Consider the following 23,980-nt stretch of genomic DNA (forward strand, 5'->3'; position numbering starts at 1 on the left):
ACCTAATGGATCCCTTCTACTTTGCAAAGGAGAAATTGAGGCAGGGAGCAGAAACATCATGGCTCAGTATCAGCAGACGTGTTGGCAGCTGAAGAAGCTGACCGCCAGCACACCCTCTTCCCTCCCCTTAACAAAGGAGGCAAGCTCCTCCTAGTGGGCCAGGACCACCTCAGGAGGAAGCAGTGGGTCTGGAAGGATCTCCCCGTGCCCAGCGGGACTTCGGAGCTGCTATACCCTCCTGTGAGGGCTGGGAACTTGCCTGGGGCTGGGCTGCTTCTAGTCCAGGATGTGCGCAGACGCATAAGCCTCTCTTCCCCTGTAAGATTCTCACTGAGGCTTGGCGCGTGTTCTTTAATGAGTCCTGATTGCCAGTGGCCCCATAAAAACCTAGTTTGCATATAAAAAGGTTGGCAGGTCTGAGAGTAAGTTCATTAATAATAATTGGAGAGGCCCAGGGCTGGGCCAGGTCCGTTTTCCTCTGGTGGAACTGAGGATTGACCCCAGTGTCCCTCCTAATTGAAATGTAAAATGGCAATTTTTCCCTAGGCAGCAAGGCATGAAGGGACCATGGCCACCACATTGCCCCCTCCTCCCACCCCAGCTCCTCAGATCCTGACCTGCGTCACACGGAGATTCCAGGTATAAAACCACCTCTGCGGCTAAGGCTCCTGGGAAGATGCAGAGAAACCCTCCTGTTTCTCTCTGACTTGGGTCCCAAGCACCTCCACCAAGGCCTAGGGCTCAGACAATCACCTCTGAGAGTCCTTCACTAAACTGGCTGGGGAGTCACTAGACACTGAAGGCAAGCCTATCTTCCTCCTGCTCATTTCAGAGTCCTGAAAGGGCTCTAATTAATTGTTGCTTTGCTTAATGCTTAGTGGAGATTAAAAACTCCTCCTCCAAAGGGCTTTTGCGGGGAGGGTGTCCCCATGAACTACCACATATAAAGCATCTGACCCAGACAGAACAAGCATCCAACAGATGTTTGTCTCCTCCTCATCTCCCGCTGCCCGGTTCAGGCCACACCTTATCCCTCATGTACTCCCTTTTCCTACATCGCTTCCGAAGGACCCATCTCCCCTGCTCCCGCCTCCGTGCGCTTTCCCACAAACACCCCCTCAGCTCCCACTGTCCAGCTTTTCCCACCCCTTCTAGGCTGCAGAACCTGATGATTTCAACAGCTCCAAGTGCCCCAAACACAGGGGGACAGGGACAGAGGCCCCGGGTCTGTCTACTGCTCTTCTAACAGCCGTCCCCTCTTCTGGAAGGTGACATCCTGCAGCAGCATGTTCTCTGTGCTCTGAGACAGGACTTCTGCCAGCCAACCACGTGGCTTTGGGAAGTCCTCCAAACTGTCTGGGTCTCCTTGGCCACAGAATGAAGAGGCTGGTTTGGATTCAATGAATTTTATGGTCCTGGTTCTATTATTAACCCAATAGATGACCTGGGACACACCATTATATAGCCTTTCTAGAGCTCAGTTTTCTCATCTCTAGAATGGGATAACAGTGTCTGCTCAACTAGCTCTGGGTGTAGTATTCAAAGGTGGATCAGCTGCATGAACACTGGAGGGGGCTGGTTGGCAGAGGGGCCTTCTGGAAGGGGCCATTTACCTCCCAGTAGGGAAGTATTTTAATATTTTAATAACTGGCACATTCGAACATAGTACAGTCTTACAGGCGGTATGGCTCTGGTAGGCAGTGAGTGATGCTGTCATGATTCTAGTTAACACGGCCCAGGGCTGCAAGGACTCCATCCATCGCGCATTCTACCACCTCCATTACCTCCCCCGTGCTTTCCCATTTGCTATTTTGTTTCACAGCCCAGTATGTATAATTGCCCCACGTTCATGATAAAGGAACTAAGGACACCGGTTACCTCATTCAGTTCCCACCATGATGAATAAAATATTTTCACCTGATCGTCTTCCTGACTTTCGTTCCCAGATGATGATCTAGCCCCCCTACAGAATTTCCTCAGAAACGTAACACTCTTCTCTCTTTCAAGGAAGAGATTTCTCTGAGCTACCGTAAGAGAGAGGGCCAGCTCTTGGAGGTGGAAAGCACCCGCATTTAACAAGATTCTGTGGAGACAAATGAACGCGTACATTCGGAACCAGATTCCCCTGGAGGCTGTTTTGCCTGTGGCTACACTTGGCCGTTGTTAAGAACTGCGGGTGGAGAGGAACAGTGGTTTGACGGGCAAGGAAATCTTGGACGTCTTGGCTTTCAGGCAGTGGCTCCAGGGGGCTCCAGGTCAACTGTCCAGCCCCATGCACATTTTTGGTTTTCACTGAAATGCACCCAGAAGTAAAGATAGCACTGCTAATTGCAGGGAGCAGGAACATCAAACCCAAGTGTGAAAGCAAAAAGAGGCCTTTCCAGCCACCGGGTCCACATGTCAGTGGCTGCTTTGTACAGAGGTTTCACTGCATATTTAAATAACTGAACAAGGACATTAAGCATGCTGAGGAGCTGAGAGAGAAAACACTGCCCTTAGGGCTGGTGCTGCCTGGGGAGAGGGGTGGTAGGCCTGGGGATTTACAGCCCCGGGTGTGTACAAGATGAGGGCTCTAATTCTCCTGGTTGTTACGGCAAGATGGGGGAACTGTGAAGCTCTGGGGGAGTGCGGGGCCAGCTAAGGAATAAGTGATTTGCAGGGTACGGCTCGCCACTAATGTCACCTCGGTCCCCATCAATTCCAAAGAAGCCAGCCCTAGCCCTAACCAACCCCCCCAAATTTACACTCACCTTCTCAGATGCATGGTGCCCAATACAAAAATGTAACACACCATATATTTTCTTGCTGTTCCCCAAGTTTATAATGCCATTAGTGTGATCTACGATGGGCTGGTTTATGAGAGAGCAAAGTAATAATACAGAAAGGAAATACCCATAACCTCAAGGGGGGGAGGGTGGGGCAGACGAGATTGATGGGAAGTGCAATTGTCTGGCGACACGGCAGCCCAGGAATGGAGTACCTGGAGTGGGGGCGGCGTGTGGGTTGGAAGCAAGTTCTTTAGCTGGCGTTGGCTTTGTTTTCTCAAAGGAGGGTGAAGGGCATGGCTAGGGTGGTTGGGTTCCCTTGCGTTGGGCCCCAGGAAGGGCTCTTCTTGTCAGAATCACTGACAAGGTAACTGACCCAATTTCCCTCCAGAGTCCAGTGGGGGTGGGGTGGGGTGGGGGGGTAAACGCCCTTGGCCTGCCCTGTCTCAGGATATAGGGCTTACTTCAGTCCAGGGGCTAGCCCCCGCCCCCCCAGCTCTTCATTCCAGGAGAGGACTGACAGTGGGGGCTGGCAGATGTTATCATGCCCATGTTGTCTACAGATGCATGTCCGGGGTGTGAGGGTGGTAGGAAATGTGAGAAGAACCTTTCTAGCACTGCTTTGGAAATCAGGCAGAATTCATTTTGCCTCTTCTGATCTTACACCTACTCTCTGGAGTAAACGCAGTTTGAATTTCCAGAAGAGAGGGCCTGCAGGAGCTCTCTCTGAGCCTGTGCACCGTGGGCCTTCCTAGCAAAGCCCATCTGGTCTGATGCCTAGGGAAGAGCTTCAGCAGCTGACTTTGCTTTTCAGTTTAGATGAGAGATAATAGTAAAATAGTCTATGAAGCATAAATTCTTGTCAGCGGATTTGCTTTTCCATGGAAAAGCGCCTTTGTTCCCTATGGATCACCGTTATTATGTGTGTGGGCCTGATGGGGGGTCAGGTCATCCTGAACCTGGAGATTCCAAAGCCACTCAGGGACTGGAGGCCCTTCCCGCCTGGGCCACCTGTTAACAGCTGCCCCTGGGAAAGGCCATTCCATTGGGAAGAAAGGAGTCTCTCCTGACTCTGGAAGGATGGGGCTGAGTGCAGCAAGACTCACCCCTTCCTCTCTCTTTTCTTTTTGGTACCCAGGATCTGGCAGCTGATCTAAAGACCCAGCCTTGTGATCGCAATGTCATCATTAGTTGAAACAAAATCATTCCCTGTAACTGGAATATAGTTACTATAAACAACATATGTTTATTGGGCATTCTATTTCTAAGAATTGTAATTATGCTAGAATACTTGCCATTAATATAGTAACAACATTGATCGATCAGTTCTCTGTTCCAGACCAATAACTTCACCTGAATGTACTCTTTGTTCAGGGGGAGGGGAGAAGATGTAATTCAACATCCCTGGTGATAGTCAACAAAGCCAGTGTTGAAATGGAAGACGCAGGGATGAAAGCCTTCCTGGGGATGCAAGATGGCGCTGGGGCAATGAAGAGCCACCTGGCAGTCTCTCTCTTGACTGACAAAAGGACCCTGTCCGCGTCCCCACACTCAGATGTCGAAAGGAAATGGAAGCCTGGGGACTTCCAGAAGAATCTCTGGGCCCGTCTCCCTCTTTCATCCAGGGGGATTGGTCTGGGCCCGGATGTCCAGGGGAGCCACAGGTCCTGAGGCCGAGTGGCAGTCACCCTGGTAGATGGGACAGGGAGACCGTAGCCTGGACTTGAGCACTCACCCTCTGAGACCACTTCTTGGGCATGGACTGCTCTTTGGTGCCTTCTAGCTTCTTTCCACTTACAGCTAAAGAACTTTAGAGATTATGTAGACCAACGGTCCCGTTTTACTCATCTCTAAATGCAGACTACAGATGTCTTATGCACCTTGGAACCTCTCGCAATGCCCTGCATAAGGGAAACGCTCAGGAACTGGGTAATGTAGGACGAAAGGTGACCCGTAGCAAAGCTTTGGGTACCATGCTGTGAATAAGCTCTTCCCCTGGCAGGGGGAGGGAACTCTTCTGTCCAGGGTCCTCTATGAAATCACCTTTCAAATGTCTAGTTTTGTTTGTTTACGCCTTATTCCTGCTACTCTTTCTTCCCAGAAACAAAAAATATAGAAAACAAAATAACGACATGAAAAAAAGTCACCTTATTTCCATTAGCAGCCAGAGGTTTCTTTTTAAGCTCTGAGCACAATGACCTCCTTCCATGACCCCAAATGGCTGGATCAGTCGAGAGCCCACAAATATTTATTACTTCTTTTCCCTTTGGTACACTCCCCAGGAAAATGCCACTACAATGATCATCATGAAGTGGTCAACTCTGGGTTCTCCTCCATACTATACTCAAAATGGCCCCAGTATTGAGCTGGGTAGAAGGCAGCCTCCAAACAGATCAGAAACACAACCTCAGAGCTTCCTTTTCTTAGAATAAATAAACATCCAGGAAAAAGAGGAGCAAAGGTGACTTCAATTCAGTGATGCAATGAGGGAAGCATGGTGATTCCAAGTTCCTTGGGAGCCTCTTGCTGTAATGGCCTGCCAGGCTCACCATAACGCAGCTTGGGTGAAGTGTAAAATGTCTGAGTGTGGCCCTGGTAGGTTAGTTCATCACCACCTTCCATTGGCCAGACTTCTCTTCCTCCAGGCCTCTTCCTTTCTTGGGAGCCCCAGCATCAGACCCCGGGAGGTGTTGTGCCTCACCGGCAGCCTTTGTAGGTGGGCCATTGTGCCTGGCTGGCAACCCGGGCTCTCTAAGACATCGTCCTTCTACAGGGATCCCTGCACTGCACTGGGAAACATGGTGGGCTCTTGTTTTAGTCTCTCCTAGTTCTTTTTAACTCCTTCTGAGTGGCAGATGCAAGCTTCTTTTATGCATTTAAAAGAAAGAAACTTGGGACAAGAGGAGCAAACAAGAAAGAAAAAGCAGGAATTTGAAAACCTCCTTCAAGGTAATTAAATGATTAGGGGCCTTTGAAATCCACCAGATAGCTCAACTGTTTCTGCTTTCATCTAGTTTATCCTTGGGCCTCTCCACACAGGAAACCTGTGCCAGACACACCAGTCTGGAAAGCTGGAGAGAGGCTCAAAACCTCTCTGTTTCCGCTCCCACCAAGTAACTTGCAGGTTCCCGAACAAAGTAAGAGGTTTCTTCCTGGGCCCTCGGCCCCTGGTCCTGGGAGGGGTGGTGGGTGAAGCAGACCTTCCTCTCCTGACCACATGCCCCAGGATGAAGGCTCAGGGTTGAGGAGACTGGACAGCCTTTTATCAGGGTCTTGTGCCCCTTGCTGTCAAACCCATGTCTGTCCTACTAGCTTTAGATCCGTTTTGTCTTAAAGAGGAACAGGATTAACACCTACATGTTAGCTTCACATTCCTTTTTAAGGCCGATATGTAATCTCTTTCTTCCTTTTCCCCCTAAAGGGGCCATCTAAGTCTGGGTCTCTTTTCTCGATTATGATCCAGAGCAGCCATTTCTAGCCATAGACAGACCTCATCCTAGAAGGAGAGGGCTTTGCGTCTGGAGACTTCCATGGCCTCTTCTTCCTTCTCTTTGTTTCTCTCTTGTTTGCTTCTCATGTCCTCCCACTCAGTCGGATCATCCTCTCCCCATGACCACCTCACCATCCCTTGCCTTTAGCTCGAAAATCAATGGCCCTGTCCACCCTCTACCTGTAGAAATCCTGCTCGGCCATCTGAGCCTGGGCAGGTGGGATTTGGAGCTCGGGTTTTCTCATTGCCAAGCAGAGCTCAGTCATTGTCCCCCTGGGCTGCCAGAGCCCCACGCAGCGGGTGCAGGCAGTGGGGAGTACATCACCCTTCCTGTTCAGCCTCAGGGACAAGACAGCTTCCCTCCTGCCATTAAAGGTTTGGCCAAAGCTAGGGCTCCCATGGGAGTCTGGGAAAAGGGGCCAAGGGCACTGTGATGGGCCTTTCTGTTCTCACCGTTCCCTTCCTGTCCGCCAGACAGCTTTTGTGCTTCCTGCGCCAGCACCATTCTTGGCTTTTGTAGCTGTGGGGTGTGCCACATGGTCATGGCACCTGTGTGGGTATGGAAGGGGCGCGAAGGTACACCCAAGGTCGGGGAAGGGGGTGAAGATGTTGGAACCTGTCCGAGTCCAGTGTTGACAGAGAGAGTGTGGGCCAGGATGGGAGTTCTGGCCCTGAATTCAGTGGGGTCTAACCAACATTGTATATAGATAAATACCTTTCTAGTCTAAATAACCACGTTCTAAAGCAACCACTCTGATCAGTCCTACTGGCCTGATGGATGGGGTCACACAGGCCCCATAATGGCTGAACAACAGCAGACTTTTCCAAAATATTTTTATACCCATTATCTTTGAGGTCCTTGCCCACAAACTTACATCCTAAGACAGGCAGCAACCGTAGGTATAGAGTATTTCTATTATGTTGATGAATAGTAGTCAAGGATAAGAATAGGGGCGCCTGGAGGGCTCCGTCTGTTAAGCATCTGACCCTTGGTTTTGTCTCAGGTCATGATCTCAGGGTCGTGAGATCGAGCCCCTTGTTGGGCTCTGTGCTCAACGTGGAGTCTGCTTGAGATTCTCTCTCTCCCCCTTCCCCTCTGCCCCTCCCCCCATGCGCACATTCTTTCCCTCTCTCTGTCTCAAGAAACAAAAAACAAAACAAAACCACCACCACCACCAAAAAAAGGATAAGAATAAAGATTCGGAGAGAATAAAAACACAGCTTCTTAACCATGAAGCCAACTCTAGTGATTCCCAAATGGGACTACGCTATAGAAACCAAGTACCAAGCCCACCCCCAGAGTTTCTCATCCAGTTGGTCTTGGAGGGGGGAGTGGTTAACCTTGAGTTTCTAACATGTTCACAGGTGATGCTGATGCCACTGATCTGGGAACGACACTTGGAGAACCACCACTCTGGTTGATAAGTTGACTATTCTTTCTTTCTTATTTCTCTCTCCCTGTTACTCATCTTGTCCAATTTGATCTCAGATATGCTCTGTGGACAATGCTCTGAGGGACAGCCAACCAGTCTATACGTAGTCTTGCTGTGTACTTAAATTATTTCTATCACACACACACACACGCCCATCTCTCTGGAATTGTTCTAGAACTCACCTGGCATGTGGAGGGTCTTCATGGCTAGAGTGACCTGGAATGCACCTTTGCCTGTAGCTGACCCTCCAGGACTGACCCAGAGCCCACTGGCTCCAGGGCAGAGCCACTGCATGTTCACTGCTTTCATGAAGTGGTCCCTTAAGAGTCAGGGTTGGGGCAGAAGCAGGGGCTGTGGGATTTGCCTTTGTTTTCTCTTCTTAAGGGCAGGCTTGCCTCGTGTGCCCCATGCTCACGGCCAGCAGCACTCACGGCTCTAGGTGCCAGGACCTACCTCGGGCAGCTTCACTCGGCCTTCCTGGAAGGAGCAAGACTTGGGGTCATGGGTACAGACGTGCCGGTATTTGCACCAGTGGCATCGGTATGGGCTCTCAACGCAGGACAGGCACCTGCCCACAGAGAAGAAAGAGGCACAAATCACAGAACCTTGGTGAAACCAAAGCAGAGGGCCTAAGACTCCTGGGTCTAGTAAAATATTTTTTAATAGTAAGAGAGAAACCACCTTCCAACACTCAGGAAGAGCAGATCCGATACAAATCTGTCCCTTTCTGCTCCAAGTTCTCAGGATGCCCAGATTCTGTGGCCTCCTCCCCCTCACTCAGGTAGGTGAACACCTTGGTCCCCAAGGGCCTAACCCACACATGTCCTCCATCTCCACAGGATGGTGCCCTCTTTTGTTGAGCTGGGGAACAATGAGGTCTGGAGTAGAGGGGTTCATCCGGAAAGCCCATGCATTTAGTGTCGCGAAAGAAATTGAGTTTTAATTCCAGTTGACTCCAGGATCTCACTGTCAAGGACCCACACGGACCCACCCCAGAAGAGGAAGGTTCTAGGCTGCTCTCCCAGTGCAGTGGGTCCCCACACAGTTAGCAATCCTGTTTCTACACTCCATCCCCATGAAATAAAGGCAACATTATCAGAGCTTCTTCCTGTTTAAAACCCAGCATGGGTCCCGTCTTCCAGGGGGTAAAACCCAAACGCCTTGCCCTGCGGGCTGAGCCCTTTACCATGTCCAGGCCCACTGTCTCCACATGCGTTTGTTGTTTCAGTTGTGAACAGGCCATGCTCTCCCCACACTGTCCTTCTGCCTGGGGTACCACTCCCCCTTCCTTCACCTGCCCATCTCCTCTTCCTTCTTTGATCAACAGAGAGTTGGTCACACTGGACCCTTATCCTGTTAACCACTCTGTTTATGTCTCTGGGACTGTCCTGGCCTTTCTGTATCATATTTTACTTATTAATTATCTCACGAGTCCACAAGGCCACGACTTCTGGAAGCAGAGCTTGGGTCTTTGAGTCTTGTTCATTGTTGACCCTTCTTGTCTAATGACATTCCTTGTATCTAGTAGACACTTAAAATTATTTTGTGGACTGCATGGAAACTTCACACATGATTTTATCTGTCTACTCTGCTTTCCTAGAGGGGCAGAAAGGGAGCAAGGGAAGAAGTCACCAAGTGGCAAAGCCACAGGCAGCTCCGTGGCAAGAAGCAGGAAGAGAATTCTGGTGTCGAAGCAACATGTTTTTGGCTGGGAGGCCTGACGACCTCTTACTTGGATCCCCAAAGATAGCCAAGCTCTGGACTCACAACTGCCATAACCAGAGAGGTAGACTAACATTCCTCCAGCCTAGAGCCTGGAAGTGTCTTTGGTTATGTTAACTAGCTTGTTCTATAGGGAGAGGAAAACAGAAAAGCATTTTAAAACAAGCAGGGCTTTATGAAATCAGGTCCTATGGTTTTCAAACTATGCTCTGTGGAACCCTGGGGGTTCCATGGAGTTTTGTTGGAGACAAGAAGATAGATGTATGGGGTTCCAAGACAGAGGGGTCCCAGGCCCTCCCAACCCTCAACCAGAATAGCTCCTACTTCCATCTGTTTTTTTGTATATTGGGTGTCCACACCTAATTTTGGCTGGAGAAAGGTTTCTGTGGTTCGTACCTTCTCAGTCTGGTCCAAATCCTTCATTTTAGAGAGGAGATAATCAGATAATAACAGCAAAAACATGAGCAGTGCCCAGACAGTGGCTCTAAATGCTATGCTTGTAATGACTCTTCTAGTCCTCACAGCTGTTTTGTGGACCAAGCAGTGTTGATGAGCAGGGGCAGCGACAGGCGGCGGGGGGAGGGGTTGTCCCAGCCAACTGAGATTCTGCCCGGAAGGGCCCGGGCTGTGTCAGCAGTGAAATATTTGGGTGACATTCTTAGAAGGAGGACTACCATGCCCCACAGACAGGGGACACTGGGACACAGAATGGTCAAGTTTCCAGCTGATCTGACTCCAGAGCCCGAGACTCTGCCTTTCGTGCCTTCCCTTGGGAGGTGGACGCTTCCATCAAACAGGGCCGGGGCTAGAGCTGGAGCGCGTCAGCACGTGCCCCACTCGGACCCTCCGCAGCTCGAGGCCTGACCCCGCCCACAGCGGACTGGGGAGAGCTGGGCCTCAGTGCTTGGCCTGGACACACATGGGGGCTCCTCTCCTTCCTCAGGGCCCTCTTCTCACCCAGGGGGCCAGCTGCTCTGTCCTTCAGGTGAGGGTCACCCTCCTCCTCAACTGACCAAATCGGGTGAGACAGACTGATGCCAGCGAAGATGTATGGGCTAGGGATTTGGAGATCCCACCCCGCTGGTTCTTACTCTGCTCATTCCTGCCTCTTCCCGTTAACTCTATGGGTACCAGAGGGGGGGCCCTGTCTCATCCCCCTTCTCCCTACAGGGACTCTAGATGGCAGCTCCTTGCCAACAGGGCTGGCGCCTTCAGTCTCCGGATAAACCTTGACCTCAGGAACAGGGAGTGGAGTGGGGCTGGGGGCCACTTACGAATTGTGGACACTGCAGTTGTAAAAGACAAAGCTGGTGCTGGCAAAGGTCATGCCTGTCTCCTTCGACTTGAGCTGCAGCTGGACGACATGGTGGTCCCCTGTGGGATAGAGCCAACCACAAGTTCAGGGGGGAGGCCAAGACCCCGTGTGAGGTTCCCACTGAGAGTGATGTATGCTGGGAAGGGGGAGCCCATTCCCCCGGGGGGTGCTCTCAGCTCAGACAGGACTCTGATTCAGCAGGGCCCAGGCCCAGGACAGCCCTGAGAGCATCTGTAGAGGGCGCTTCTGGTCCGTTCCTCTGTCCATGCTATGTTCCCACCCCTCACATGCTTACCAGCTTCTCTCCTGTCTGCACACTCAGACAGGCTTGCGTGTGGGGTGTCCACGCCAGACTCACAGAATCACACACACACACACACACACACACACACACGCTGATTAGCTACCAGGACAAATGTGTAGGCTCTGTAACACTACCACAGGCTACGCAGGAGGTTTTGCATGAATGTGCGCATATGAACGCACATAAGTTCATTCCCCATCTCGGTAAGGAGACACCCTGGGCTGACACCCCTGCCTCGGGCGGGGCCTGGGGGGCTCAGGGCTCCATTAGGGCCGGTGTCCCTGCAATCCTCAGCTGGCGTCAGGGAGGAGCTAGAGCCCATGTTTAATTCACAGCCCTGACCCCAGGCCCCCACTTCCAGCCTTGTTCTGTGCCTTCCCCAAGAGCCTCATTAATCAATCAGCTTGGAACAAATGTGACAAGCCCAAATGGGAGCGCCAGCATGGAACCGATCTGCCCAGGCTGGGCCTGTCCCTCACCGGCACTGGGCCTCTTTCCACCCCTGATCCTCCCAGTGGGGTTCTGGGAAGGCACGGCAGGGTGGGGATGGCAGGCAGGGGCCCGAGAGCAGAGACCCAGCAGTGCAGGCAGGGTAAGGGGCCAGATGACCCTGGCACCCCCACCCCTGCTTGGGACCAGCTTCCCCTCCCCCACTGCCCCTCCATGCCCGCCCTCTCAGGCTCCAGGGCAGTCTCTGAACTCAGTCGGCACATTCTCATGCTGTCTTGGCCTTGCCCTCCCCTCCACTGTCTTTGCAGCTGCTCCTCACCTAGGATGACGCTGCTTCCAGGAAGCTCAGCTGGTTTCAACAGTCATTTCTAAGAGCAGCGAAAAGACACTTCACCCCCTCTTCCGTATCATACCCGCCAATGCACCCCCTCCCCGATTCTCCCCTGCCTGTGGACTCCCTCAATGCCCCTACGCCTGTCCCGAGTTCTCGTCAGGTCAGGAGGAAGGACATGCCACCCCGCTTTTCCTCCGGGGACCACTCACCATTCTCGGTGATTATCTGGGGCACCTCCTTGGCTGCTGGGGAGTAGCACTGGATCTGATTGCCTACCACCAGCCCATCCATCTCTGACAGGTCCTCAAAGGTGCAGTTGACGCCGGCTGACAGCTCCGGGACATTGTATGTCTCTAGGACCAGCTGCGAACGGCCAGGCAACGGGAGAAAGAGGAAGAGAGTGAAGTGGGGAAAGGGATGGGGCGTAGTAAAGGAAGAAAGAGGGAGAGCAAGAGAGATCAGAGAGAAAGAAAAGAGGGAAAACAGGAGGCGATATTAACACAGAGAAGAAGAGAGCCAATTAATCCATCACAAGACACAGAGACAAGGTGGTGGGGTAGAAAGAGACAGACACAGGAACCTTCATTACATATGGATGGATTTGGCCCCAGGAAACGGGAATGCTTAGGAGATATGTCTGTAGAAAGAAAGGCGGGCAGGACTGAGGTATTGCTGGTCAAGCTCCTCTTCCATGGTCCCCAGTTTTGGAAAAATGGCAAACCAACCACCAAGGACCCAGTGCATGAACATGGGAGCCATCTTGCCCCTTTCTCCCTCTGCACATACATCCTTCCCATCTTACAGACAAACATGTAGTTCCCAACAGCCACCCTCTCTTGGTCACCCTTTTGATCCTCTTTGGTATCACACTTTTCCCTGTCTTTCTACCCATTGTGCAGAAAGTCTCTGCCCCCATATTCCCATGCATGTTCCCCTCTTCCATCTCCAGGGACGCATCCTTTAAAGCTGCTCTTGAGCAGCTAGGCTGGTCAGGCGTGGCCCAAATCCCCTGAGGAGGCTTGGTGGGCTTCGGTGGGGAGAGGGTTCTGCCACGTCCCTGGACCCAGATCCCCCTGCCCTTACCAGGACATTGTACTGGGAAACAGAGATGTTGCTGGGATGGACAGTCAGCCGGACGCATTGCTTCATCTCAGAGGCAAACCTGCGGGGCTCTCTGGACCGCTCACAGCGCTCCTTCCGGGTGCACCTGGGAGGGACAGAGCAACGTGTGACTCAGGAGAAGGCCACTTACTCCAGCGAGGGGCTGACGCGGAGGTCAGGCCCTGCGAGGGGCCCCCAGGACGTGTCCAAACTCAATGTGTCCAGGATTGACCTTTTCTGCCCCCTTCCTCCAGCCTGGTCCTCCCCCACCAAGCCCGAATTTGAAAAAGATGGCAATTCTAATCACTGGTTGCCAAATGCAGAAACTTGAGGGTCATCCTAAAGACCCCTCACATCCTCCTCGTTCACAGAAAGAGTTGCAAAGTCACTATTCTACCTCCCCACTCATCCTCAGCCCTCCTCCCCTGTTAGGCAAACTGAGACCTGTTCTCAGTGTATATACAACGTACTCGTTCAGATTTCCTCGCCTTGTGCTGCCCGGTTCTGCTCTCTGGACCACCCTCCCTCATTTCCCCTGTCCAACTTCTACCTACCTTCCCAGACATGCGTCAACTATTAAGCATCTGCAGTCTCTCCCACCACCAGCCTAGGCAAAGTTAAAAGCATTTGGGGGTTTCTTTAGTCTAGAACTTCTTCGATTATATGATAATTACTGGGTTAAGCGCAGACCTCTCCTACCAGGTGTGAGCTCAAAAGAAGACTCTGCCTGACTTATTTTGGGATCCCCCGTATACCTCATGTCCAGTAGACAGAAGACAAATGTGGGTGGGTGGGAGGGAGGGAAAGAAGGATCAAAGGAGCAGAATGGAGCAGGTCAGAGCATGCTCTGGAGCCAGACTGCCTTGGACCCAAATCCCAGTTCCCTGGCACAGGGTAACTGCTAGAGAAGGTTTCTATTATTGCTTAGCATCCTGTGTCGTTCAAAGTATACTGTGTCACAGGTGGACCACATTCAGGGCAACCTGAGGTCTCACAGGGCTAACTGACGGGGCTTGTGAAACATGCATGCAAGAATCACGGCCCTTCACCCATATGTGCACATCACACATGGGGGAAGGTGCTTAAGCTCTCTGCCTGGGCTGGGGCGCCACTGCCTTCCAGTGGGAGTTCACTGCACACACGTATCTGAGCTTCGGGGAATAGCCAGGATGTCTTGTGGAGCCTGCATGGGGAGTGGATATTGGGGAGGGAGCATCCACCTTGAGAAGCAGACAGGGGCAGGGTGGGGCTAGAGATGAGGGAAGAGAGGCTCCAGGACCGCCTGAGCCACTCGTGGGGTGACTGGGCACAGGAGAACACCACAGGGAAAGAAGGAACCTTTGGCTTCCGTGGGAGGGACAGCCTAACAGTGAAGAGTCAGGGGAGAATTCAGCAAATGAAGGAGAAGTCACCGAAACCATGGACTGAAAGGGGGAAGCGGAGACCCAGGGACAAAAACGATGGCCACAGAGTAAATTGGATGTGCAATGAGAAAGTGGAAAACAATTCTGAGTAATACACTCATGGCTGCTAGTCCCTGAGCGCTTCGTAGGCACCACAGTAAGAGGCTTATGGTTTATGTCAAAGCCTCTCAACAATGTTGCGGGGCAGGTACCATTTAAAAATCCATTTTATAGACTAGGAAACTACAGAAAGCGTGGGTAAGTCACTTGCCCAAGGTCACCAGCTAATCAGAGAGAACCAGTACTCGAACACAGATGAACCCTGGAGCCTCTGCTCATGACCGCTGGGCCGTACCTCCCTGAAGCTTCGAGACTGAGAAGTGAGGTTCCGACCGCCTTGCGACCGGCTAAACCCGTTTCCCTGCCATCTTGATGTTCTCTTCATGTGCCTTGAGGTGACTACCTGCCCAGAATTTCCCTTCAAGGTTTGTCTCTAGGCTAATCGCTATTTTTGCCTGCCACTAGGATGCACTTTGAATATTATTGCAACTTGTGACTTCTCTAGGATCCTTCTAGGAATCCTGAGAGTGAAGGGTCAGACATGAACGTGGTCACCTCCCTGGCTGCTTCAGCAGACCATGGCAACAAGGGCATCTGCCTAAAAGTCTTGGAAGTTAATTTACCAGGCTAGCTCCTCTGTGAGGACTTCATTACCTCCAGCCATTAAGCTAATGTTATGGACTTTTCCAGGGTGTCCGCACTGACATCGCTATTAATAGTGTTATTACTCCCATTAACAGCAGACCCAGAGAGCTGGTACAGGCTTAAATTATTCACTGACTCCCCAACTTGGAAGTTCTTATTTCCATGAGCAATCAGTAGGTCTGAAAAATGTCTTTGATTAAATTACGAAGAGAGGAAAAATGAACCTGTGCCTGGGCCAAACATCAACTGCTAAAGAGAAATCCAAATGAAGAAGAGAGGACCCCGCCTCTCTTGAAGGTGTACCAAGGCACTTGGTTGGGGGATCTCAAGATGAGGTCTACCTGCATGGTTTGCTGCTTCCAAGGTTCCTGTGGCTGCATCCTGCCATGGCTCCCCGAACGTAAGAGCCCCTGAACCAAATACTCGTCATCCTTCTCCTCCGGGTCTAGGTCTCACCAAGGAAGTCACCTGTAGCTTACAATTTTAAACATCCCATCTAGCCGCGTAATCTTGGGCAAATTACTTAAGCTCTTGGTGCCTCAATTTTCTACGTTTCTACATTTCTACAAAATGGGGACAAAATAGTATCTGCCAAATAGGGTTATTATGGAGAATTAAATGAGGTTACGCAAGTAAACTATTTAGAACAGGGCATAGCTCATACGCGGTAAGCCCTCGATAAATGTCCACTAGTATTATGATACCATCCCTGCTCTGCCTTCCTCATGCGAGCCCTCCGAGCCATAGCTGACACAGAAGCACAGAATTTTCAGACTGGCCCATGGGGCAAACCAGAAACAAAAAGACAGAGATGGTTCCAGCGGTTTTCCTCCTAATGAGAGATGGGGAGCCCCAGAGGCCGGGAGGGAGGAAAGAGGAAAAGAGCGGTCTGGTTTGCTTGGAGCTCTGCTTTCTTACTAGCTGTCAAAGGGTATTGACTACTCAGCTCTCTTAGTGGAAAGTCAAATTTAAGGTCAGTGTCAGGGATGTTTTGACATTTCTACTATCCCTCAGGGCCCATGAGGGTGGAGGCTGCAAATGTCCAAAAGCACAGACAACTGACCTTAGATGTGATAGGATAATGGACGGGGGAGGACGGATCCCTTCTGAGTCCTTACAGGGTCTGTCAGGGTAATGGCCTCCTACTCTTCTAGGACTGTGATTTCCCATTAGCCCGGGCCAGAGTGGGCAAGTGTGCAAAGGATTCATGCATGACTTTTGGGAGTGGCGGGGGCGGTGGCTTAGATGTTTCTTCCAATGGGGCTCCAAATACTTCCTATAGCATTTCCTTCAATTGCGCTGTGGGAGCACCCTGAAGATGGAGGAAGGTCCTGCTTCATCCATTTGCCAGGCAGGTCTCAAAAAGTGCACGCTAGGTGACTTGAAGTCTTCAGACAGTCATCCATGCCACCCCCCCTCGCCACCCCCCCCGCCGCCCCCACCACAACACAGACCTGCAGGGGACCAGCGGGAAGCAGACCCTGAGCGGACAGCTCAGGCAGGCCCCCAGAATTGGAGTGTAGCCCCGCTCATCTCCTCCTACAGCCCTTCCTCATCTCGCTTTCTCTGCAGTTGGGCCCTCCAGCCCCAGTTCAGAGGTGCTGGAAGGCCGTGGGGACAGAGGCCTGGCCCCTGGAGGGGTTAGTATTCAAGCCAGTGGTTCCAATGAGATTATCCTCTCTAATGAAGCAGCCACCTCCGCCCTCCCCTAAGCCTGAACTTTCGCTGCTGGAGAATTCCCAGCCAAGTGGAAAATTGGAAAAGAGAGGAACGGAGAAAGGAAGGGGGTGAGGGAGAGGGAAGAGGTGGTGATTAAGCTCTTTAGAAATTAATTCTTAAGGACGGTGATAGAAATATTAACATCCAGTGCCACCGGCTGGGCAAGCAAATTTCAATTTGGAACTGGGGCTGCGAGCAGGGCCTGGGTGAGCCTCCAGACCAGGGGGTGGGTGGGTGCTGGTCCATCCCCTGGTCCTGCAGCAGGGTCCACCAGCCTTGGCTATCAGAGTGTCTCCCGACTTCTCCCCACAGCTGACACCCCCACCATCCTTAACACCTCACATTGGTCATGGCCTGGGCTGAAGGGCACCATTGTGGGGAGCCATGTTTAGAACATGAGGAGATTGAAAAAAATGGGGTGGGGGTAGGGTTTCCCAAATGATCTTTACAGAAAAGCTAAGAGGAATGCTTACTCTAACAGGGGCTCTTTGGTCACTGTATCCACATCTGGGAACCCTGGCGAGGGAAGAAACTGGGTTTGTCAATACCATTGGCCTTGCCCTCTTCAGGAAAGCCCATGGAAATGGGCAGGCACATCTGTGCAGCTTGGAGGAAGGTGAGCTAGATGGGGAAAGGAACCCTTCCAGGCAGATGAGTGAGCAAGAGGTTTCCCTCATGAAGGGCGTGGACCAGGGGAGTCCTGCAGTGTTGTGATTCTGGGATCCAGTGACTAACACCATGGTCTCGACCGAAGTATTTAGCCTGTTCTTGGATAAACCATGACTACACTACAACTTCCCTTGTCACCAGCTGCTGAACCGGCAACTGGACTCACAACCCTTTGCCATCTCTAAAGCTCCAAAGCCAACCTGAGCAGCAGCCATGGGGTTCCCTGCCTCCTGGGCCCCACCCACCGAAGCAGGAGGAGGGCACAGGACTTTACAGAACCAGCAGGTGCAGGAATCCAGAGGAGGCCCAAGAACCTCTGTGGGCTTACATGGCAACCACGTGGTCCTAGCCCACCACCATCCCCGCGGGGAGAGCCAAGCTCCACCCTGGGTCCCAGGTCAGAGTCTCTCCTTGCCTTCCTTTTGGCCCATCCTCAAACAAATGATAAATTGAACACAAGCCTCAGGTGGTAGTAAAAGGGACTTGGGGAGGTTCTCTATTTCCGAGAAGAGAATTACAGGTAGCGCGTGCTCAACAGGAAGGGGAACCGGGGACTGTCTCTCTCCTCTCTTTGTCAGTAGGGAGCGCTGTTTGGACCTATTTATTTCTGGAAGGGTGAGGAGGGGTTAAGAAAGAGGAGGCGGAGAGAAGAGCAGGATTGCGGGGAGGGGGAGGGACTGAGGGCAGGAGATGGAGGGAGAGAGAGAGGAGGAGGAGGAGGAAGCAAAGACAGGTGGTAGCAGGCTAGTCCATCCTCCCTGCCATCCAGTCAGTCGCAAGGAGGATGCTGGCTGTTACTTGAGACACATTCACCGGTTACTCCGACTGATCCCCGTCCGCTTGCAGGCTACACATCATCCCACAGCCTGGACCTTTCATGGCTGTTAATGTCTCCAGGTTGGCAGGCTTGGTGCAGGGCGGCAGACCAGGCAGAGTGTGGTGCATGCTGGTATATGGTGTGCATGTCCGCACTTGAACCTCAGAGGCGGCCCAGCCCCTCAGGCTGTCCCCCAGGGAGCCAAGTCAGTAGACTGGGAGGGACCCTCAGAGCTCATATGGACCACAGGGCTTTCCCAATTCCTGTGAGCTGATGGCACTGTTTACTTCATATCCTTTGGTCATGAAAGCACGTGTTACACACCTGTTTGTGGGGAAGGGGGGGAGGCAGGAGTGAAGAGAGGAAAAGCGAGCTTCCTTAACCCATGCTGTGTATCTGCTGAGCCACAGATGGGAAAACCTCGACTGTACGAGTAACCAGTCTGGGATTCTTCCCTCTGGACTGGGGGCTGGTAACTTCCTGGCGGACAGTCAGGGAAGACCAGCGTGTGGACTGCAGAGTTTGCTGGGCAGAGGGATTCTAACAGTTCCTCGGGAGGGCGTGGGCCTTCTGCAAACAGCCCTCAGAGAGATCTCACTGCCTTGGCAGGTTGGTACTAAGTAGTCCCTCGACACAGCTTCAAAATAAAATAAAACCAGGCTATGGAATATGCTAAGAAGCAGGAAGGAAGGACCTGCATTTTTAGGATCGGCTAGTACTTCATTAAGGGGACACTCAACCATGGCTACGGGACAGAGTTTGAGCATTTGCAGGGGCCAGTGCCGACCGAGGCCCCTGTGCAGGGGTGCCTCCTCGGTGTGGCTGGTTGGAGTTGCCCAAGGCAGGGAGACCTTGTTCCAGCGGCCCCGCCACAGCCCTCCGGTCCTGGGGGGATGTTGCGGGGGACAGGAAGGAGGGGGCATGGAGGAGGCCTTGGGTCTGACCCGCAGCCTCTGCTCCCACAGTCACTGCAATCAGGGTGAACTCCAGGCGCCTCAAGGACACTTCACGCACGTCCTTTGCCTTAATCTCCACAGTGTGGCCGCAAGGTGGCTCTTTCATTGTTGCTCTCAGCGGAGGAAACCCAGCCCAGGCTGGCTCTGTCCACAGGTAGGTTCTTAGCCATAACCCCTCCCTTCCACTCTGGCTAGAAGTACTTTTCCTCTCCCTTCCTTTCACTCTCCCCATCTTGGCAGAAACCATACAAAAGAGAAAAGGAGTGGATACTGCACAGTAACCTGGGCCGACCCCCCGGGGTGGGCATTCTTCCAACAGAAGAAGTCTGCAAGGAGGAGGAGCGGTCACCATGGGGCAAGGGAGAGACTTTATAAAAGCTGGTCTTATCGTTCCCCTGTTGATGTCTTGGGTTACATGAGCCTCCCAGGAGTGACGCTGATGAACCTTCTTCAGAAAGGTAACGTCTGGGCCAATTGATGTGGCTGGGTCTGCCGTGGGATCCCGTTACCTGCTGAGACCCAGATCGGCTTCTTGATCTGGGCCTGGTTGGGGGGAAGATGGAGAGGGACCCGGGGACATGCCAAGCCTGGCGGTTAGAGGGAATGTTCCAGGCCCAGGACAGGCAAAGGTGGGCTGGGCTGGGGGCTTTCCTTTACCTTCCCCCAAGTCAAAACAGGTAGGCTCAGGCCCAAGATGAATGCCCTGGGAATACGGGCTCAAGATTCAGGGGCAAATAAATACCCAGCTTGTTGAAACCACTGTTGCCACTGGAAACCAGCAAGCCTCAGGCTGGGTCGGGGACTGCATGAGAGGACAATGGGGCAATGCTCTGTGCTACTGGGTCGGCAGGCCCATCCTTTGAGATAACAGGAGGGAGGTTTCAATTACACAAGCCTTTCTTAAGCCTGTTCAGTCTGCACCCCACCTGTGCCCTTGCTGGTAGAAAGGACCTTTTCAGCCACCTGAGCCACCTGTTAGTAGGGGCCCTGCCCTTAAACGGTGCACTCCCTCTCTTCTCTCTGCCCCTCTGTCTCTCCTGTTTCCCTTGCTCTCTCCCTTCCTCTCTCTGTCACACAACAGAGCTTCTGCTATCCTCTGCCCACAAAGTTCCCACCCTCCTGCTCCCTACAGCCATAGGAAAAGCTGGCAAAAGTGACAGAAAAAGGACACTTGACACTCAAAGGAACCCTCTCCCTGATGCTCTTTTGCCCTGGTTTTCCTGAGAGTCAGGCTCGCTGGGCCTCGCAGCACTTAGCACAGGGGCTTGCCCGTGATGGGGACCTACCAAAGGCGCTGATTCCGGTATACTCTGCAATCCCTACCTCCTCCCTGGCTAGGGTCCTGCTTGCCAAGAAGCTTCAGGGCAGAGGCAGTCTGACACAGTCCCCTTGTACCCACGGAGCCTAGCTCCGTGCCTGCCTCTGAGGGAGCAGGGCCAGTGTGAAAAGGTGCACAGATAAGCTCTACGGGGGCATGGCACTCCCACATGCGATAAAAGCCCCTGCGGTTTTCACCATGCTCCCTTCTTAGCAAACAGAGGCGCCCCAGGGGGAGTGTCTGTAGGCTCCCTTTGGTCCTCCTCCACCTTCTGCACTGACTCTGCCGGTCCCAGCCTTTTCCAGCCGGGTCCTCATGTATCTCTCCCAACCGGGAATTCTGGCTGGCATCTATTTAAAATGCAAAGAAGAAAATAAAAGAAAATAAATATATATATTTATAAATATAAATATAAAATAAAAAATAAATTAAAATAAAATAAAATAAAATAGTGTATCAGAAGAAGCAGTGTCTGGCTTTGACCTGAACTTAAGTGACTAGGGAGGAAAGGCCCACTGGAAAGAACGGGAAGGAGCACGAGAGAACTTTCTGGATGAAGGATATTTTGTGTGTGTGTGTGTATATATATATATATATATATATATGCATATATGTATTTTAAAGATTTTACTTATTTATTTTATTTTAGAGAGGGAGAGAGACGGCGTGCGTGAGCAGGGGGAGGGATAGATGGGGAAGGAGAGAGAAAAAGCAGACTGCCTGCTGGTCGTGGAGCCTGATGCGATGCGAGGTGGGGCTTGTCCTCACGACCCTGAGATCATGACCTGAGCTGAAATCAAGAGTCAGATGCTTAACCGACTGAGCCATCTGGGCGCCCCAGGGATTTCTGTATATCTTGGTGGGAGTGTGGATTACCTGGGTCTTTGCATGTGTCAAAACTGTTCAAAGTGTACACTTAAGATCTGCTTATCTCACTTTCTCTATGTTAAACATTATATTCCGATTTACAGCATCTTCGAAGACCCAGGGACCTTCTCTTCTTCATTCAGCCATTTGGGTCCGTGCTTTTCCTTAGTCACTAACACTGGGAGGGAGTGTCAGGGTGAGCAGGCAGTCTCCACATAGCGGTGCTCAGCAGCTGTATCCTCCCAGGGGAGTTGAGATCTACCAGACACACTTGCACAGACGCCAGCACCAGGAGGCTCAAGATTTCGGAGAACACCGCCTTGACCCAGGGGTGCGCCTTGGACCTTTACAACATCCTTTAGTACCTGATTTTTGTCCACTTGCTACCAGCACGAGAAGGTATTGCGTTTCCTCCTTATAAACAAGGATGCCAAGTTTCCAAGGTACAGAGTTACGATCCTCCTAAGTTGTGGATTCCACGTTTGCGAATTCACCTGACTTGCTACCATTTATTTAAAATCCCCAAATTGCTACTTAGGGCACTTCTGCGGTCATTCCTGGACATGAGCAGGGTGGAGAAAAATGGGCCCGGCCACACCCACACATTCCTATCAGAGGTTGAACCAGGTGGCGATACTCGGCTTTCTTGTTTCAGTTCACGCTATAAACAAACGTCCTTTTCGGTATCTCTTTCGTGCTGCATTTTCTGCCTTGTCATGCATTTTGTCAGTGACTTCACTGTTTAAAATGGCCCCCAAGTGTTGTGTTGAAGTTCTGTCTAATGCTCTTAAGCATGAGAAGAACACGATGTGCCTTACGGAGAAAATACGTGTGTGAGAGACTCTGCTCAGGCATGAGTTCTAGTGCTGTTGGCTGTGAGTTCAATGTTAATAGAACAATTTACAGTAAACAAGGTGTCTTTAAACGGAGACGCACATAAAACACAGACATGCTGCGACCAGAGGCTCCGAGGAACCTAGCCCTGGGACCATCCTCGGAGTGCTGGCTCGGCCTTCTCAGATCTGGTGTTTGTGGTGACTGACAGAACTACCATGAGTAACGGGAATTGCCTAAACTTGTCCAAACCCCATAGCACAATTGCCAAGAGTGAGGAGTACATTCCAGTGGTCTCCATCCCAGCCGTCCTGCTAGGTCCCTCACAGCTCTCCCACGCCTGTTCTCGCTGTGGCATTTTGGGCAAGGGAGAGCTGCCAACAGCAGCCAAGAGCTGCTCGGTGCTGAGCAGCAAAGACAAAGCCCTTGGACATCTCTTGCTTTCTGAGAACGTGTGCTTAATAAGGCACACATGAATAAGATATGCAAACTTCAAAATCAGATGCGATGCCAGGTTAACGGAGGTGAGGGCAATCCAGCAGGAGCATCTACCACTCAGAGGAAGGCAGCTCGAGGCTGGGATGCGCATGGCAAGGGAAGGATGTGACTGAAGTAGAGCCATCTGGACGATCCTGGGGGTCGATCAAAGTCTTTAGAGGCAGGGCACCCACACCCAGGAGCTCTCGGGCCTTCCCCGACGGTGTGGCCATTCCTGCCGCACCTCCGCTTTCCATCTCATAGCACTCCACGGTTCAGGACATGCTTTCCCCAGCGCCATCTCATTTCATTCTCCAACGACTTGGTGAGGGGGACAAGACGGGCCCCACCATCGCTGTTTCTAATCCACAGATGAGCTGGGCTGCCCCAGATTGTTGCACAGCTGGGGAATGTGGAATTTGGACTTGGCGGCAGAGGCCGGAAGTCTATGTCCATAGCTGTTTTCTTTAGGCCACGCTGAGTGCAGGGCTGCTGGCTTCCCAGTACAGGCTGATGGGCTCCTTCATGAACTGCCCAGACTTCTCTTGGGCCCCAGTTCACCCCTGTTTTCTGCTACTTGACAGGAGGCAAGCATTATGTTACCAAAGGGAGAAACTGAGACCACACAGAAAGTAATTTCTGGTCCTTCCTCTTCTTCCTGTTTAACTCACCTCTAGGGATGGGATGTGAGGGTGCTCGGAACCCCTCTGCTTCCTTCACAGAGCCTAGGGGTCCCTCCTTCTCCCAGGGTCTAGTGTTATGTGGGTCAGTATCACCAGGCAGGACCAAAGCTGACATGGAGACCTGTCTTTGGGTCCCACAGACAGAGTATTCGAGAGGGGCCAGCTTTCCTGATTGCCCTTAAAGGATGCTAGGAGTGAGTGCCCCACACCAGGAGCTGCGGAGCCACCCTTGGCTAAGGAGAACGCCAGCTGGCCTGGGTCCCCAGGGAAGCAATGGGTCTGGAGCATGGTCCCCTTCAGAGAGGCCTCATTGTGGGGGAAAAAGGAAATGACTTCCTCTCTGCCTTACAAAATACCACCTAGGCAACTCTTCTGCGCTGATCAGAGCCGATCTGAATTCTGAATGCAGTCTCTCCCATTCTGTTCTGCGGGCTCTACTGCTCCCTTGTACTGTACATACACTTGCACACTTCCCCGCCCCCCACTTCCCAGTCATCTCAGTTATGCGGGTCAGTGGGTCTCAAGTTTTCCCACCATAACACACCTGAGGGATTTCAACGAGCTCAAGGACTCATTATGCGTGAGCCTGTCCCCAGGGATGGGAAGGCGACTGTGCCC

The 23,980-nt window shown here is 52.0% G+C and overlaps 1 protein-coding gene across 3 annotated transcripts in view; it reads right to left on the reverse strand.

The window, feature by feature from the left end:
- PLXNA4 (plexin A4) overlaps positions 1–23,980 on the reverse strand; it is a 355,028-nt gene that overhangs the window by 76,455 nt on the left and 254,593 nt on the right. For all 3 annotated transcript variants that reach the window (XM_028106345.2, XM_028106346.2, XM_088018661.1), the window contains exons 5-8: positions 12,897–13,020; positions 12,023–12,176; positions 10,685–10,784; positions 8,142–8,256 (exon numbers count right to left, since the gene is read on the reverse strand). In XM_028106345.2, the coding sequence (XP_027962146.1) occupies positions 8,142–8,256; positions 10,685–10,784; positions 12,023–12,176; positions 12,897–13,020 (493 nt within the window). The remainder of the gene's footprint in view (positions 1–8,141; positions 8,257–10,684; positions 10,785–12,022; positions 12,177–12,896; positions 13,021–23,980) is intronic.

This window comes from Eumetopias jubatus, unplaced genomic scaffold, assembly GCF_037043125.1.
Source record: "Eumetopias jubatus isolate StellerSeaLion01/CBP00866 unplaced genomic scaffold, mEumJub1_p1.0 scaffold_14, whole genome shotgun sequence".
In the NCBI taxonomy this organism is placed as follows: domain Eukaryota; kingdom Metazoa; phylum Chordata; class Mammalia; order Carnivora; family Otariidae; genus Eumetopias; species Eumetopias jubatus.